This window comes from Pelophylax lessonae (genome assembly GCF_965119305.1).
Source record: "Pelophylax lessonae genome assembly, chromosome: 6".
In the NCBI taxonomy this organism is placed as follows: domain Eukaryota; kingdom Metazoa; phylum Chordata; class Amphibia; order Anura; family Ranidae; genus Pelophylax; species Pelophylax lessonae.
The window spans coordinates 234234488-234251822 of record NC_138773.1 but is presented as its reverse complement, the minus strand read 5'-3'; the positions used below and the strand labels follow the sequence as shown (position 1 = coordinate 234251822).

Genomic DNA, 17335 nt, shown 5'->3' with positions numbered 1-17335 from the left:
ACACCTTACGTTTTGGAATAGTTTAAATCGATTTTCACATGCTACTGCTAAAACAAAGTTACAGCTACATGCTTTTGCAATGGATAAAAGATGTATCCTTAACAGGCCTACCGTATCTGACTGAGCAGGGTTCAGCATTGTACTTGGTGCACTGATGAGGCTAAGAAGCTGGGCATTTCTCCATTGTTCTGCTGAAAGGTTTCTTCTGGGATAAACCATCTGAAGTGAAATTAGGGCATCTGACAAAGACTAAGAGTAAAATAAACTGTAGTTAATAATCTTAGAATTAGATTAACAAAAAATAATAATACAGCAATGAGAGGGAAAGGAGTAAACATTATCTGGCCTACGGTGGAATAGGGATGTTGGCTTTGCATAGCTGTTAAATAATGTACCAAGCTGCACTGCTGATTGCAACATAGCTCAAAAATAATTTTATCCTCCAATAAATTGGGCTATTTAAGAAAAGGAAGCACATCTCTGAGGAAATGAGGATAACCTTTATCATGCTGAAAGGATAAGGAAAGAAACTGGTAGCGATTCTACGGACAAAGACAGCTAACGGAAAACACTCAATCCTCAAAATATGGAAAATTTGTTTCTCCAAAACCAGGCTGAGGCAGCTTACAGGTAACCGACAGGCCAACAGCTCGGCAAGGAACTAAAAGGCACAGTTGATTTTGGAAAGACAAAGCAGGGCTCCATCCAAAAGGGGAAGCTCAACTTGTTTGCTTCCTCACTCCCTCCGCTGCCACATTTGGCACATTTCTTTTTGGCACCCTTTTGCCACGGCGAGGTTCCCCCGAAGCTCGGCCCCCCTCCTCCTTCCTCCGCTGCTGGGCCATTAAAAAAGGAACCCAGCATGCTTCGCTCATGAGCAGTAGGGAACCGGCTGTGAAGCCACAAGGCTTCGCTGACAGTTTCCCAATGAATGGCGGTGGCAGCACCTAAGAGCCGATTGGAGAGAAAAAAAAAAAAACGGCCTTGGTGCAGACATCGCGGAATCCGTGGACAGGTAAGTGACCTAGTATTAAAAGTCAGCAGCTACAGGATTTGTACTTGTTGACTTAGTCCATTTAACATAAATGTTGTAAATAAATGGCTAAAGTATTTTACAGCATACTTCTCTTCTAGGTCACATGAGCACACTTATACACTCCTGTCACCCAAAATCAGCTGACAGCGGGCAATAGCTCACGGTCAGTTAATGTCACAGAGCTGTTCCAGGCTCTGGAAGAATCCCAACCATATTGTTGGGAATCCCCCAGCTGCCTAAAGGACAGCTGGTTCCGGCTATTGGCGGACAGCCGAGAGCCACAGCCAGCTCCAGTTAGCTCTGGAAGGGCAGAGCAGAAAGCATTGATGGATTCAGGTCATGTGATTACTCAGTTCTCAGACTTAAAGAAGTCAGGGGACAGCTGAAGCAAGTAGAGGAGTATGTAGTTTTTTTTTTTTTTTATATACCCCATACATCTTTAATACTGTTTAGAGCCAGCAGCAACTGATCCTTTATCAGAAGGCTTCCCTCTTAATGACCCGCTTACTACCATGCGATCTCTAAATGCTTTGGGAAACCTTTATTAAAGCTTTAATTGCAAACATGGACTGCATATTAATTAAAAACTGATGACAAAAAACATTAAAACCTAAAAAAAATCTAAATAAAAAAATATCTAAATCAAAGTAACCCATATGTTTTACAGATTCCCTTTAATGGAAGTAAAGAGAGACAATTTCTTGTTAAACACTATATCATAAGAGACCATTGCTTCAAACACTCAAAAAAAAGAGAGACAAAATGTCTGAAAACCCATGCATGCAAGCTGGATAACTGACTCTATATTTAGGTGCCGTATCCCCTCGCGCAACTGAGCAATGCTATAAACAGAATTGCAGTTTTCCTGCTATAGCTTCCAAAGCAGCTCCTCCGATTTGGAAAAATGCACCATCTGTACAGCTCTTTGTCATGCCCTTCCCCCTGCTTTAGATTTCTGGACAAAGTGCACAGTACCGTATTCATACTTCAGATATAGACAGAAAGTAATATGTGTTATTAATGAAAACCAGGGTCATTACCTTACTATGGGGTACAAATTCTTCCATCATCTTTTTTAAAGGATTTTCATAGTCTACAATCATCTGTCCTAGCCGAGGATACTCCCGATCACTGGTAATGAGAAAGTTTCCCCAGGGGTCACAATTAATGACTTCATAAGTCAGCCTAACATCAAGTTTGATAGCCAATTTTGGATCATACAATATTGGATCATACAAAACTATTTCAGAGGTCTCCAAGCTTTCTAAAACAAAGGGCCAGTTTACAGCCCTTCAGGCTTTAGGGGGGCCAGAGTTTGGCCAACGGGAGTTGAAACATCCCCGGCGTCAGCGGGAGGAACCGTGCCCCACCGATGGCATCAGCGGGAGGAACCGTGCCCCACCGATGGCGTCAGCGGGAGGAACCGTGCCCCACCGATGGCGTCAGCGGGAGGAACCGTGCCCCACCGATGGCGTCAGCGGGAGGAACCGTGCCCCACCGATGGCGTCAGCGGGAGGAACCGTGCCCCAAGGGCCAGCTAAAGGCAAAGGACTGCATCTGGCCCCTGGGTCACAGTTTGGAGACCACTGATCTATATAAACAGAGAAACCTTAAGTGCCGGTTCACATTACCGCGACGCTACTTGCAGGGGCGACCTCCGAGATCGCGGTGCGAGCAGCGCGCCGCGACCTCGGAGCGGCCGCCACGGACTTCATAACATTGAAGTCTATGGCGGTCGCCTCCTGGTCGCCCCAAAGACGCTCCGGACCCTTTTTCTAGGTCGGAGCGACTTGTGTCGCTCCCATTAGAACGGGTCCGCAGCTTCCCTATGGGAGGCGACCTGCGGCGACCTGTGAGGCGACCAGGTCGCCTCACAGGTCGCCCCAGTGTGAACCGGCACTAAATAAGCATTCCCAGGGGCTTTAATTCTGAGCATCAATACATACCATCAGAGGTCCTATTTTAGCTTATTGCAGTAAATAAACCATAAAGGCCACTGTGCGGTTTAAAAAAAAAGATTGTGAAGACCTAGCACACTTATTAAAAATCACAAAATAAATTCTATACCTTTATTCGACATAAAGTAGTATCTTGCCCAAGTTTGCCTAAAGCTGGTTATACACGCAGGGTTTTTTGATTAAAACGCATTTTCTTTTTTTTTAGCAGGACTGGTCAAACAAAGCTGGTCTAACAACCAGATTCTGTTCAACAGACAGGGCTGCACATGTACCAAAATGAAGTGGGTTCCTGCTGAACCAGCCAAATTTTGATAACTGTATATGCTGTACTGCTAAAATCATCAAAAGTGGTAGCCTCGTACATCACAATCAAAAGGTAAGAACTTTATTACAAAGTAAACTTACTCTTTAATCATCAAGCAGGGCATGTCCCTTCTCCCTGGCTGAACCTACGTTGTAGAACCCCATAGACTTTTTAGGGGCTTGTCTACCTCGGTCTTTCAGCTGGAGACAAACTAATTAGACTTCTATGGCACTCTGCTGCACAGGAAGGAGAGAAGACTTGCAGCGCTAGATGTCAACACAGAAGACCGCAGGTGTGGGTTCATGATAGGTATACATCTGAGGAGGGGAAGGTGGGATTGTTTAGGTAAGCGGAGGGGACAAAAAGAATAAGTTGCACTTCTTGGTGACCACTTAAGCTCCTGTGGAGGAACGAGTACACAGAAAGTGTCCTCTGCTCTACATGTACCGGCATTCCATGCACCTCTGCCTTCTCTGTCCAGCTGTTGGCTGATTAATGGAAGTGCTAAGGAGATTTAGCAGCATTCAGACAGCAGGCTCACCATTTTGCATTTAAAAGAAATGGGATACACCAGTCTCTGGCATTAAATGCTTAGGTGAAGATGAAAATACCCAAGCAAGACACATTTTGTTAAAGTGGTATTAAACCTTCAGCATTTTTTTAGTTTAACACACTGGAGTACAATAAAATAAACTTCCCCAGTAAACTACTTTTTTTAAAAGGATTACCCCAGCACTTGCAGTTTACAATTTTCAATGCTGCCATTTCCTGATCCCTCAGTGCTGCTTTCCTAAACTTCTGGCACCAACAGGAAAGTTAACAGTGCAGTCTCAAGCCAGTCTAAGTTTGGAGAAAGGAAAGGGAAATGGGTAGCAGCACAAGAGTGCTTTGCCAACCTTGGCAATGGAGTTGTGTGTTTGTTGATGCACAATGTGTTGGGAGAAACAACTCTAATCCCTGCGTGGAAGTGTTGCTCTACAGCAGTGGTTCTCAACTCCTATCCTCAGGACCCACTAACAGGCCAGATTTTAGGTATTACCTTGGGGAGATGCAGACTAGAATACTGCAATCACTGAGCAGCAAATTATATCACCTGTGATGTATTTCAGTTATCTTGCAAACCTGGCCTGTTGGTAGGTCCTGAGGACAGGAGTTGAGAACAACTGCTCTATAGCATGCTGCATAAGAAAGGAGCCACTCTGAGATAGGAAACCTGTGCCAGCAGTCTTGACATTCGCTTACAGCCCAGCTTCACCCAAAAGGGCAAATTCTGCTTTAAGGCCTCCTGCCCCAATCCTCTAAGTAATGGCACTTTTTTTGGGGGGGTACCCGATTTTGATATTTTCTACTGACAAAGTAGAGCATTCACAGAACAAGAAATAATTTATCGTTCTATTTATAGCACAAAGTATTTACCTGGCACCATGAGTCATTTCATGTGAATAGTTGTATAGTCCTATAATGGCTTTCCGCTCTTCAATGCGAGAAAGCATGATCATGAGTGTAGTGTAAGTTACTATCAGATCTAAGTAGTTCTTGGTTAAATCAAAATTGACAGTCTGCAGAAATAACAAAATTGTTAATCTTTAGCACAAAACAGAAAATACACACTGAAAAATTGTAAATTAGGAAAAGTAGTAAAAAGAGAAGGTGGAACAGTTTAACCCCTCTCGCCCTCAATAAGAAGTTGGTGATATTTCACTTCATGTAAAAAAGCATCTAATCTTACGAACTCAATACAGCTACATGCTATACAGGCAGAGACACACAAATAACAGTGTCCTGTATGGCGGTCATATGCCAACTGTACAGCAAAAATTAAAAGTCAGGCAAAATGTTTGCTCATGTTCTGGAGTCCAACAAGCATGAAGCCCCACTCCTTACTACAACATAAAAAGGAAAATGATACTGGGAGATTAGAGAGGCTGCTATTGTTGACCCCCTTTCCTTTGTAAAGTGCTAATAGTGCTAATTGTCTAGCCTTCATGTCAATTCAGTGAAAGCATTTTTGAGGAGCTTCCTATTTCCCATTCGTTTTTGGGGTGCTTTTTTTTTTTAACTCTTAAAACATGCTTTAAAGATGCTGCATGCAGTTGAGCCTGGGTATGCCCACACGGCTCTATTTTATATGTTGTTTTTCAAAACTTCAATAAACAGAATTTTCAAAAAAAAAAAAAAAAGGATGCTGCATGCAGGATTTTTTTCACGGGACTGCCAGCGCACCGCCCCAGTGTGAACACATTCATTGATTTTAAGGGGAAGCATTTTTTCTTAAACTTTTCAGGTGCTTTTTTTTAACGAAAATGTGCTTGAAAAACTCCTCAGTGTGAAAGGTTCTAAGGCACAGACAGACCCATAAAAAAAAAAAGAAAAGTATGCAGAATGGGAGTTCTGACTTTCCCTATTTGCATGCTTGTTCCAGGTCAGCCAATGAGCTCACATTTTTCAAAAAATTAGCCGTATATTTAGGCCAGGTTTCTTTTAAACAACGCCAGTAGAACAATAAGCGGTCATTTCCACAAAGGGGCGAAGTGACAGTTCACACTTCTAACAGACAGTAATTCAATTGTAGTTTGTGATCTTCCAAAGGTAAATGGTACATGCTAAACAACTGTTCTACCTACAACCGATTTCCCAAACCCTTCTTTCGCTTAGCCCCCATTCTTCTTGAATGCTGGTTCACACATATGCAATGCGGGAACCCTGCAAATCCACTGCGGGTTCCCACATCGTACTCGAATCACAGGCACTTTACACTACCATATACGAATCGCTGGCAGTGTCAATATAAGGTTAACAACACCCCCAGATCAGTTTACATATTGCAGTGCGAACTGTCAATTTCGGCATGAATCGGATCGTATTGGTGTGAACACCCATGTGATCCGATTCTGGTGTGGACCAAAAAAAGGGTCCGGTGCGACTCTGGTCCGAATGCAATGCAAATTCAGCCATACAATCTGTATGGCTGCATTCACAATGCACAGACATCACATGTGATTTGCAGAGCAGTGCACTGTGAATCACATGTGATGTGTGACATCGCTATAGTGTGAACCGGCACTCAAAAACGCCCAAGCATTTGCTTGTTTCCTTAACCTTGACTACGCAGAATCCCATTTTTCTAATCGTCCCTGTTCACACTTGTAAGCAGAGTCACCCTCTGCTCAAAAACTACTTACGTTTATTTTTTTTATTTCAGCATGTTCAGGCATTTTTGGTCCCATGGAATTCAATGAGAGAATCTATAAATGTGTCACACATGGAGAACTGATCTCCTTCCCTTGCCCAGCCCAGGTAAAACTCCTAAAGCCTGATACATGTATAAAAAGTTTGTAAAATGTCTGTAATATGCCTGAAAAATAAGAAAATTAATGCAGGCTTAGGCTCACATGCATGTCACAAATGACATGCAGCTCTCGTGTTTTATTGATCACTTCCTTTCTAAACAACCTTGGGAGCCCTGCCGCCTTGCTGGTCAATCTCACAGCTTGAGTCATATTGCTCTAACATTTTCCCTAGCTAAAGGTTTCATCATTACACAGCAATTAACCACGGTGGAGTCACCAAGGAAAATATGCAGTTTGATAATATTTTCCCAATGACAAAATACACTAAAAATGAGCATTTCATTTTTTCTTATAAAGGGGAATAAAAACGTCAGCTGTATATACTTACAATATCAAAGAAAACTTGACAAACATCAATAGTGTTAAGCAGCTCACATACATGATCCTGCAAATAGAACACATATATAATCTATCAATAGCTAGAAATCTAAAGCATTCAGTGTTACAAGGGAAAGCCACCCCGCAGAACACAAAGGCCTCCCAGTCAGAGACAAACAAAAAGCTTTTCAGCAGAACTGTATGTTCAAAACGCATGAGTTGAATGATTGGCAAACCTTATTTTGTTTCAGAATAGTGCTGACACAGTAATAGAAGCTTTTCAGAGGTTTGGACAAGCTATATAAAAAAACTACTATTAACAATGTGGAGTTTATCATGATGGATTTTGTGAAGGCTTCCAGAGGCAACCTAAAATATCATGAGCATGGGATGGGGGGGATCAAAACACCCCCTCTATAAACACATCACTGGTGTCTGATCACCTATAAAGCAAGCCGCTTTTTTAACTACAAATCATTTCTACAACCAGGGCAACAGTGGATCTGAAGAAAAATACTTAATACCTTATGTTCCATTAACAGAGCATCTGTATTAAGAAATCACATCATACCCCCACCAACCATACAGGGACAGGATTACTGTACCTTTACGACTATTCTATTTAGTGCAGATTGCGCTGATGGTGATTTCACTGAATTACAGACGAGGAGAAACACTGATAGCCTAAAGTGGAACTTCACCCAAAAGGGAAAGATCAGCTTTATGTTCTTCTTCCCCCTCTATCACATTGGGAACATTATTTTACTTTTAAAGGGAGGGGGGGGGGGGGCAGGTACCTAGTTTTATTGGTACCCGTTCCCACTTCCGCTTGGATCGCCTAGGTGATCCAAGCAAAAGTTCAGCCCCTACTCTTTTGGCAACAAAGTGCAGCCGCAAAGAGTAACAGTTGGTCCGGACCGGGTGAGGACAGTGCTGGATCCCTGAACAGGTAAGTATCCTTGTATTATAAGTCAGCAGCTCTACAGTATTTGTATAGCTGCTGACTTAACTTTTTCCCTCTAGGGTGAAAATCCTCTTTAGGGCTCTTTCACACGGAGCGGACCGCATTGCGATTCGCTCCGGCACTTTTTTTTTTTTTTCACGGAGCGGATGACACTTGTGTCATCCGCTCCGTATATAATTCCATCCGTTTGCGGATGATATACGGACATAATGTATGTCTATGGGCATTGCGGATGTCAGCGGATGACACCGCTGACATCCGATTTTGCATCCGTTACGTTTTTTTCCTCGGAACAAAAATAGGGTTCTGTTCCGTTCCAAAAAATGGAACAGAACTGAAAGGACAAAAATCAGATGTCAGCCGATGGTCATCCGCTGACATCCGCAATGCCATTGACATACATTATGTCCGTAAATCATCCGCAAAAAAATAGGATGATTTACGAACATGCGGAACGCCCGTGTGAAAGGGCCCGTAACAGTACCTAAAAGCAAACATTTTTTCCAATTTCAATAGAGTAAAAAGGGGGAGGGGGGGGGGGGGTTAAAACCCGGCTGTTTTTGTTTTGCAATCCATCTCTTATTGGGGAGATTTCCTTTCACTTCCTGACATGAAACTGTATTGGGTGAGAAGTATGGATTATTGGTACAAGGGCAGATGGGACATGCATGGTCCCTTCTGTCAAAACCCTCTTGCTCTTAGCAATTTTTAATCTCTGGGTAAACTGTATGCTGGATACACACCTGTCAAATTCTGATGCTAGGAATAGGCTAGAAGCTGAGGAGTTACATCAGTGGTCACCAACTGGCCAAGGAGGGTAGCCGTAAAACCCAGAACAATCTGTAGTGGGGGTGGAGATGAAGCAGTGACAGGTGCCTGGACCCAACACTAAAGTTTACTTCTGCAACTGTACTTCTGCGACTCTAAGTACAAGTTATGCTTTAATTAAAGTGGTTGTAAACCTCAGACATGAAATCTGAACAAAGAATCTCTCTCTTTAGTGGGTGCCTGTCTCAATCCAGAGTACCAAGTGTAATTTCTCTGTGCTGCCTCTTTCTTCTGTTATCTGCATTAATCACTTCTTAAGAGTTTTCCTGACACCAAGAGAAAAATGGTGACAGGAGAGGGAAGCGCCTGTGATTGACAGCCTCAGCTCTGTGAAGGGGGTGTGTCACTTCCCTCCAATCAGCTCTCAAAGCTCCCCTCACCAATGTAACTTCAGCTCTCTGCCCCCTGCTTTTCAGAACTATGAGATCCTGTAGATAGCTGTAGATAACAGATACAACTTGTATAGAAGGATTTGTTTCACCTGTTTATCACCTGAGACCAGTAATTTCGCTAGGTCTATGTAAGGGTTTACAACCACTTTAATCACCACCTATGAGTGCAGCCCACCTGGTTACTTTTCACAGTAGCCAGATTTATTCCTATGACAGAGCCATAAAACTTGCAGTCTCCAGTAGAGCATAGCTCTGCTATAAGGGTTCACGAGCCACAGCATGCATGAGCACTAAAAGGACTCGCCTGGGACATTTTGAGAGGAAAGGCTGTACAATCACAAAAGCAAGCAATATTACACTGAGCCATATCTGCAAAAAGCTTCAGTGTCCGACTGTGCTTTGAAATACAGGTGGATTAGTGGCATTTAATATGTTTTACTACAATGAATAAAATTGGTACATTAGTCTGCTTTAAATAGCCAAAGAAAGAAACCCTTTGATTTTGGATTTCTATGTCCTTACTGCTGATAGGCACACTGTACACACAAGAAAAAAAAAGAAGGGTGCTTCAATTAGTCGAACTCCAAGCTTGAAGGAGGGGTGAAGCCCCAGAAACATAGCATCCTGCCCGGTACCCATCCCATTGGCCAGCAGGTTAACAGCTACTTTGGTCCCATCTGACACCACCGCTAAGATTTGAAAGTTTGCATTCTTCCTGTGCACACCACTACTCTGCCCGCTAGTTTTGCCACTGGAGCGGCTGCCGTTAGCTTTACTATTTGTTCCTTGTGATGCTGTTTCATCTGCCTGTGCCCTGATGTCTATGGTGTTTCCAGGATGCTCAACTTTCTGTACCCCAGATGCACTTAAAGTGTACTTGTTTTCAGTAAATGCCGTTCCATTCAAGTCAACTAATTGCAGCTCCCTTCTTTTCGAAACCCATTCCTGGTCTTGTAAGGAGTTACAGGTATTTAATGTGACTATTTGATTCCCATCTCACTCCTCCATTGGCTTGTGATTTACCTTTACATTGGACACTGATCCTTTCAATATAAATATATATATATATATATATATATATATATATATATATATATATATATATATATATATTTATATATTTTTTTTTTTTTCAATAAATAAACCAATGAATAGCACAATAGTAGTCAGTAATACAATACATAAATAGGTGCTAGGTGCAAACCGTGCTTGAACTTGTGTGATTAAATTGATTTGATTTCATTAACCCCTTAGCAGAGTGGTATACCTTTGTGTGTACACATTTTTGTATTGGACAATGTAGATCATAGGTGCTCAACTTGTGTCCGTCCAGCTGTTGCGGAACAACAATTCCCATGAGGTATTGCAAAACTGACAGTTACAAGCAGGACTCCCAAATGTAGAGGCACGATGGGAATTGTAGTTCCGCAACAGCTGGAGGGCCACAGCTTGAGTACCTATGCTGTAGATCAGGGGTCTTCAAACTGTGGCCCTCCAGTTGTTCAGGAACTAAAATTCCCATCATGCCTAGTCATGTCTGTGAATGTCAGAGTTTTACAATTCCTCATGGGACGTGTAGTTCCGCAATAGCTGGAAGGCCATAGTTTGAGGATCCCTGCTGTAGATGCTACTTGTTTCTTGGCTCCTCCATTCAGAACTGATGGTACTTCGTTGACCATTGTTAAACACTATATGGACAAAAATTTGTGAACCACTGCCCTACACACCTTTATGAGATGTCCAAGTAGTGCTGAGATTTCAGGACAGATGATAACTAGGAGTTCCTCAACAACAAACCTGTTGAAGCCTTAATACATCTGTTTTTTTGTACAGGGGCAAAGGGGAATAGAAAAAAAAAGGGCCTTGTCCAAACTGATGCCACAAGGTTAGTAAGCGTATATTTGTCTAAAATGTATTTGTACTTTATGCCATAGTAGTAACAGCACCATTTACTGTAAGGACAACTTATGGCACTTTTCCACTGCAAGTACCGGCTCGGCTCTACTTGGCCCTGCTTGGCCCAGTTTGCTTTACCACTGCTGGTACCGCATGGTACGGTGTTGGAACGGTTCGGTACGGTTTGCTTTTCCACTAAAGTAGTACTAAAGTTAAGTTGGTGGGATAACAACGGGGTGGGTGGGATTCTCTGACCAATCAGTGGCTAGTAGTGACTGCATGCAAAGGATTGTGGGATATGGTACCAGGTATGGTACCTCTTGGAACCACAATCGAGGTGGTACTGTTTTTGAGAGTCGTACCATTCGGTTCCATGCAGTGGAAAAGCGCCACCGTACCGTACCGAACCATTCCTACACCATACCATGCGGTACCAGCAGTGAAAAAGCACAAAAGCAATCCGAACCGTTTGGTTCCATGCAGTGGAAAAGCGCCATTAAGTCACAGTCACAAAAATGAAGGAAATATAAACAATAAAATGCTCACCTTAAATTCCATAACATCCACAAATGTGAAGTAGTAAAGTGCCAAATTTTTCAGGATCTCAGACTTCTCTTTTTGGAGTTGTGCAAGCTGTTGCTGTGAAGAGTTTAGATATAATCTTAGACAATTCAACATTGTAAACCATCCAAAAATAAGAAAAAAAAACACACTCCTGACATCTCAGTGATTTGGTTGTCTTCTTGAAGTTTACGTGTGCCTCAACTCTTGAGTGTACTTACCTCCCTACTAGCAAATAATACACAAATATGCCACACTTCTAAACGATAAGGCAATGTGTTAAAAGCAGAAAATGAGAGAGATAAAGCAGTCCACAAAGGGACATTGAAGATGTTACAAGAGAGAGAAAGCAAGACAACAGTCTTAGGTGTAGAAGCAAAGAACACTTAAAATTCTGAACTTACCAAACAGAATATCCAGGCAAAGCCACGTCACGCATGCAAAATAAATGTAGATACAAAACATAAAATACAGTAAAAACGATCTAGATAAAAATCACAATACAAAAAAATGCAAAAAAAAAAAAAAAAAAAAAAGAAAATAAGCAAAGAACACTTGTTAGACACACAAGAGTAATGAGCAAGGCAAAGAAAAAGATATTAGAAAGAGATTAGAAAGATATTAGAACGTTAAGATATAGTCAAGGGGTAGTATGAACACAATGATGCACATTTAAGCAAAGCAAGGAGATCATTTTATGAAAGCGGAACTGAATTTTATTTCATATTTTCACCAGAAGCAACATATTCCGTAAGGTCAGATTAGATAAATACCAGCATACAGACAGCATGCAAAACATGCTTTATTATACATATTTTTCTTTATTAAAAGGAATGTCTACCTGAAACTAAAACCACTATTTAAGCTCAAGGAAAAAGTCAACAAGTAACTACTGCTGGCTTATCTTTCAAGCATAGTCAGAGAGAAGGTCAGAAGTTTGTAGCTTGAGCTAAAAATATATGCAAGGTAGAGCTCCTGCACATGAATGAATGAATGAATGAATGAATGAATGAATCCACTAGGAACCTCAAACCTATATTTTTTTTTTACAAAAGAAATAGAAAACAGATAAAATTTTTAACCTGAGAAAATAAATGTGATTTTTGACTTACCGTAAAATCCATTTCTCTGATGTTCATTGACGGACACCGCTTCTGGTATTCTTAACCATGGGGTTATACTGCCCCTTACAGGAGTAGGGCACTAGGCAGAAAAAAATTCTGGCCACACCCATGGGCAGTCCCAGGGGGTATACTCCCTCTCTCTGCTATAGCCAATCATTTTTGTTACAAGCCATGTCAGGAGAATTAGAACTCCAAAGAAGGGTGGGTGCTGTGTCCATCAATGAATATCAGAGAAATAGATTTTACGGTAAGTCAAAAATCCCATTTTCTCTTCCGTTCATTGACGGACACAGCTTCTGGTATTCTTAACCACTGGGACGTCCCAAAGCAGTGTTAAACATGAGGGGTGGGAAACAGCAAAAAATTCCCAAGGCTAAACATTAGCCAACCAGGCAACATGGGGCTCAAATGGAACTCACCTGAAAAAAAAAAAAAAACAATACACCCTCAAAGAGCATCAGGTCCTCTAAACAGCAGCCCGCAAAACCTGGCAGCCAAGGGAAGCATCCGCAGATGCCAACACATCCACTTTATAAAACTTTGGTGACCGCCTTTCAAACCTGCGTCACTGACGCATGATGACGGAAGGCCCAAGAGGCACTAAGCGCCCTAGTAGAGTGAGTGCGCCTTGACAGGGAAAGGAGGAACCTAACCCGATGGAATAGGCCTGAACCACCGTCTCTCTGTGCCATCTAAAAATGGTTGCAGAGGAAGCGGACAACCCTTTACGAGGCCATCCGTGAGCACAAAGAGTCTGATTTCCTGAAAGACTTCGTAGCTGCCAGGTACACCCTAATTGCCCAGACCACATCCAAGGCATGAAGGCAATTTCCTTTGGATGTTTAGGCCTAGCACACAGGGAAGGCAACAAGTGTATTTTCAAATGAAAATCAGAGACCACCTTAGGAAGGAATGACGGACAGGAGCGAAGCCCAACCTTATCCCTGTGAATCACCAGATAAGGTGAACAGCAGGATAACGCCGCAAAGTCCGACAACCTGCACGCAGAGGTGATAGCCACCAAAAAGGCCACCGTCTGGGACAGCGTATGCAGAGGAAACTCCCGAAGATTCTCAAAACAGACATCTGGGGAACTGAAAGTACTAAATTGAGGTCCCAAGCAGAAAAGGAGACCACACTGGGAGGGACCAAGTGTCGAATACCCTGAAGAGTGGTACGCACCAGAGATGTAGCCAAGGGTCGTTGGAAGAAAACTGCCAAGGCCGACACCTGGCCCTTGATAGTACTCAAGGCCAACCTATGTTCAACCCCCTGTTGAAGGCAGGTCAAGATCTGAGCCACCGAAAAAGAGCGAGAAGGAACCCCAAGGGATTCACACCATGCAATGTACGTCTTCCACGTACGATGGTAGATCTTCTAAGAAGATTTCCTAGCTTTTAACAGAGTAGGACTCACTGATTAAGACAAGATCCTTTCCGGAGGGCGAGCACGAAACTCGATCTTGTATCCAGATCGTATGACATGTCATATACCAGGGAAGTCTACGGTCCTGAACCAGCGAAGACGTCCTTCCACCCTAGATATGGGTGAGGGCACACCTTCAAGTTGAAGGAGCCTTGTCTGCGGGTCTGGAGAAGCACGCTCGACTTGCCAGACCAAGTTCGCTTGGATCCATCAGAGGTGGCCCCGAAAGGCTTTGATCTTGTCAGTCGAGTCTGAAGGACGAAAAAATGTATGAGCCGAAAAGGAAGGCCCATGTCTGAGATGAGGGTCCTTGACCTTAGTAGCCTGTGGAAGAAATGTACTCTTCACCCCTCGGTGAGACCCTTCATGATGTTATCCAGGGTAGCCCCAAACAGGAAATCTCCTTGAAAAGGAATAACAGCCAGGGCTTTTTTTTTTTTTATTCTGGTCTTCAAACCAGCATGTTAGGCAGAAACAGAGAGCCTAGCCACTAGGGAGACCACATCCAAAGATGCAGCACTGAAACTGAAGCCCCTGGACCAACTGGTCCACCAGCTCAGAAAAGGCAGGTGGGATCTGTTCTCCGTCCAGGTCACGGCACAAAAACGTAGCCCACTCAGAGTTTGCAAAACCAGGGCAATGGTGTACACCGGCCTCAATGCCGAGCCAGCCAGGGTGAACATATCGTGGGCCACAGCCTCCGCCTTTTTTGTCAGCCGGGTCCTTAAAGGCCAAAGACTCTTCAACCAAAATCATGGTTGCTTTGTTTAACCTGGAAACCGGAGGGTCCACCACCGGTTGAACAGACCATTTTTTGAAAAAGGGACTTCATAGGGCTATTGTCTAGCAAACCGCTTAGGGACCCCAGGGGGGACGCTTCAGTCGTCCTCACTCTTTTGTGACGATCCTGTCAAAAATAGGCGGGGAAAGGGAATCACCTTTTGCTGCTCTGGGTGGTTTGTGAGTGCCAAGGGAACATGCGCCCCATCACAGCTGCATCCCTCATTTTTAGAGGCTCATGCACAAATCCAATCAGTGTGTCCACCAGCACCTTTTCGTGCGTGGAGAAATCCTCCTCATTATCGGAGTATTTTCGCTTTTTGCTAGCCCTTTGCCCGAAAACCACCTCCACTCGGGACACAAGGGAATCCAGGACCGCCGTCAGTGCATGGATGGAGGTTCAGGATGCTGAGGGCTTCAAAGACTCCATTAGCCACCAGCGTGACCCACAAAATAAGTGTAAAAACACTACTAAGGGACACCCCCTACCGCACTGGCAGCACCACCCGGGGGCCAGCTTCAAGCACCAATCGACCCTCAGCAGACCCAGGAATCAGCACTAGGGGATGAGGAGGGGCTCTCACTCCCGAAAATGCCACCCTCGAGCTCCACTGTCATGGTCACCGCTGTTTTAAATGGCAACCCACCGCAAAATGGCCGCAGTGCATTGTAGCCTATAAGCTACAAGAAAATGGCAGCAATACAAGGCTCTCGGGACCCAGGAGGTATTCTAGCCACAGAATAGGAACAAGCCCCCACCAGGTAAAACCCCCACCCTTGCACAGCCAATTGTGTGGACGTGGACGGTACACCCCCCCCCCTCCCCCTGCCATAATCATTTTGCCCGGCCACCACCCCAGGGGGTGTTCAGACCACCCATACAGACCCTGCAGTAGTGGAGGGGATCGCTACCCATATCAGGAACCAGACGGGCGCCGCTCCAGAGAGATCCTCCTCTCCATTGAAATAAGGGGAGGGGTCTCTCGACCAGGAGGAACACCGACTCAGGCCAAGGCCAGGTCATATGCGACCTTGTGAGGCGTTTGCAGGGCCAGCTCCCCGTCCAGTGGGGCTATGTCATGGCCGACCTAGCGTGGAGCTAAGGCCTGCACGCTCTCTCTGGCCTGGATGTAGATTATCCAGCCTGTCGCCCAGTCCGGCAGTTGATTGTAGATCTTAAGAGGAAAAAATCCAGCAGAAAAAAAATTTCCATCTAAAAAAAAATATTGCCAGGACCAAAGATCCCAGCAAGGAACTAGGTCCTTACTTCTACGGACTAGGCAGAAAAAAAACTGAGGGGCTATAGCAGAGAGAGTATACTCCCTGGGACTGCCCATGGATGTAGCCAGCATTTTTTTCTGCCTAGTCTGCTACTCCAATAGGGGGCAGTATAACCCAATGGTTAGCAATACCAGAAGCTTGTGTCCATTAATGAATGAGAGAAATACAATTTTTGAAAAAAATAAGGTCATTTTGAATATTGAGGGCAGTAACATGTCTCAAATAGTTGGGATAGGGCCCTGATTGATATAGGATTCTAAGCCCCGGTTCACACTGGGGCGACCTGTGAGGCGACCTGGTCGCCTCACAGGTCGCCGCAGGACGCCTCCCATAGGGAAGCTACGGACCCGTTCTAATAGGAGCGACACAAGTCGCTCCGACCTAGAAAAAGGGTCCGGAGCTTCTTTGGGGCGACCCGGAGGCGACCGCCATAGACTTCAATGTTATGAAGTCTGTGGCGGCCGCACCGAGGTCGCGGCGCGCTGCTCGCACCGCGATCTCAGAGGTCGCCCCTGAAAGTAGCGTTGCGCCAGTGTGAACCGGCGCTAACTGCTCAACGGTCCTGAATCACCTTTGTTGTATTTATCGTTTTCAAAATGTGCCAAATATTTTCAATTGGTGAAAAGTCAGGACTGCAAGCAGGCCAGTTAAGCACCTGGACTCTATTATAAAACATGTTGATGTCAAAGGTGCAGTATGCAGTTTAGCATTGTCCTGCTGAAAAAAAAAGACATAGTCAGGATGGGAGCATATGCTGCACTAAAATCTGGATAAATCTTTTAGCATCGATAGTGCTTTTCCAGATGTGCAAGCTGCCCATTCTGTATGCAATACCGTGCCCCCAGAAATGCATGCTTATGAACTGAGCGCTGATAAGCCGGAAGTTCTCTCTCCTCTTTAGTCCTGAGGATGCTGCATCCATGATTGACAAAAAATAATTTAAAATTTTGATTCTTCTGACAACCAGTTATCCACTTTGCAACAGACCATTTTAAATTTGCTTTGGCCCAGAGAAGATGGCAGCGCTTCTGTATCATGTTCAGATATGGCTTCTTTGCATGATAGAGCATTAACTTGTATTTTTGGATGGCACAGCAAACTGTGTTTGCAAAAAGTGA

General features: G+C 43.9%; 1 protein-coding gene across 4 annotated transcripts in view; it reads right to left on the bottom strand.

Moving 5' to 3' along the window:
* The window catches only part of NCKAP1 (NCK associated protein 1), a 248857-nt gene that overhangs the window by 170230 nt on the left and 61292 nt on the right, over nucleotides 1-17335 (bottom strand). For 2 of the 4 annotated variants that reach the window (XM_082260288.1, XM_082260290.1), the window contains 5 exons: nucleotides 11593-11685; nucleotides 6977-7033; nucleotides 4715-4857; nucleotides 2077-2167; nucleotides 112-249 (listed from right to left, as the gene is read on the bottom strand). In XM_082260288.1, coding sequence (XP_082116414.1) covers nucleotides 112-249; nucleotides 2077-2167; nucleotides 4715-4857; nucleotides 6977-7033; nucleotides 11593-11685 — 522 coding nt within the window. The remainder of the gene's footprint in view (nucleotides 1-111; nucleotides 250-2076; nucleotides 2168-4714; nucleotides 4858-6976; nucleotides 7034-11592; nucleotides 11686-17335) is intronic. The other 2 variants (XM_082260289.1, XM_082260291.1) reach the window with 1 other exon arrangement.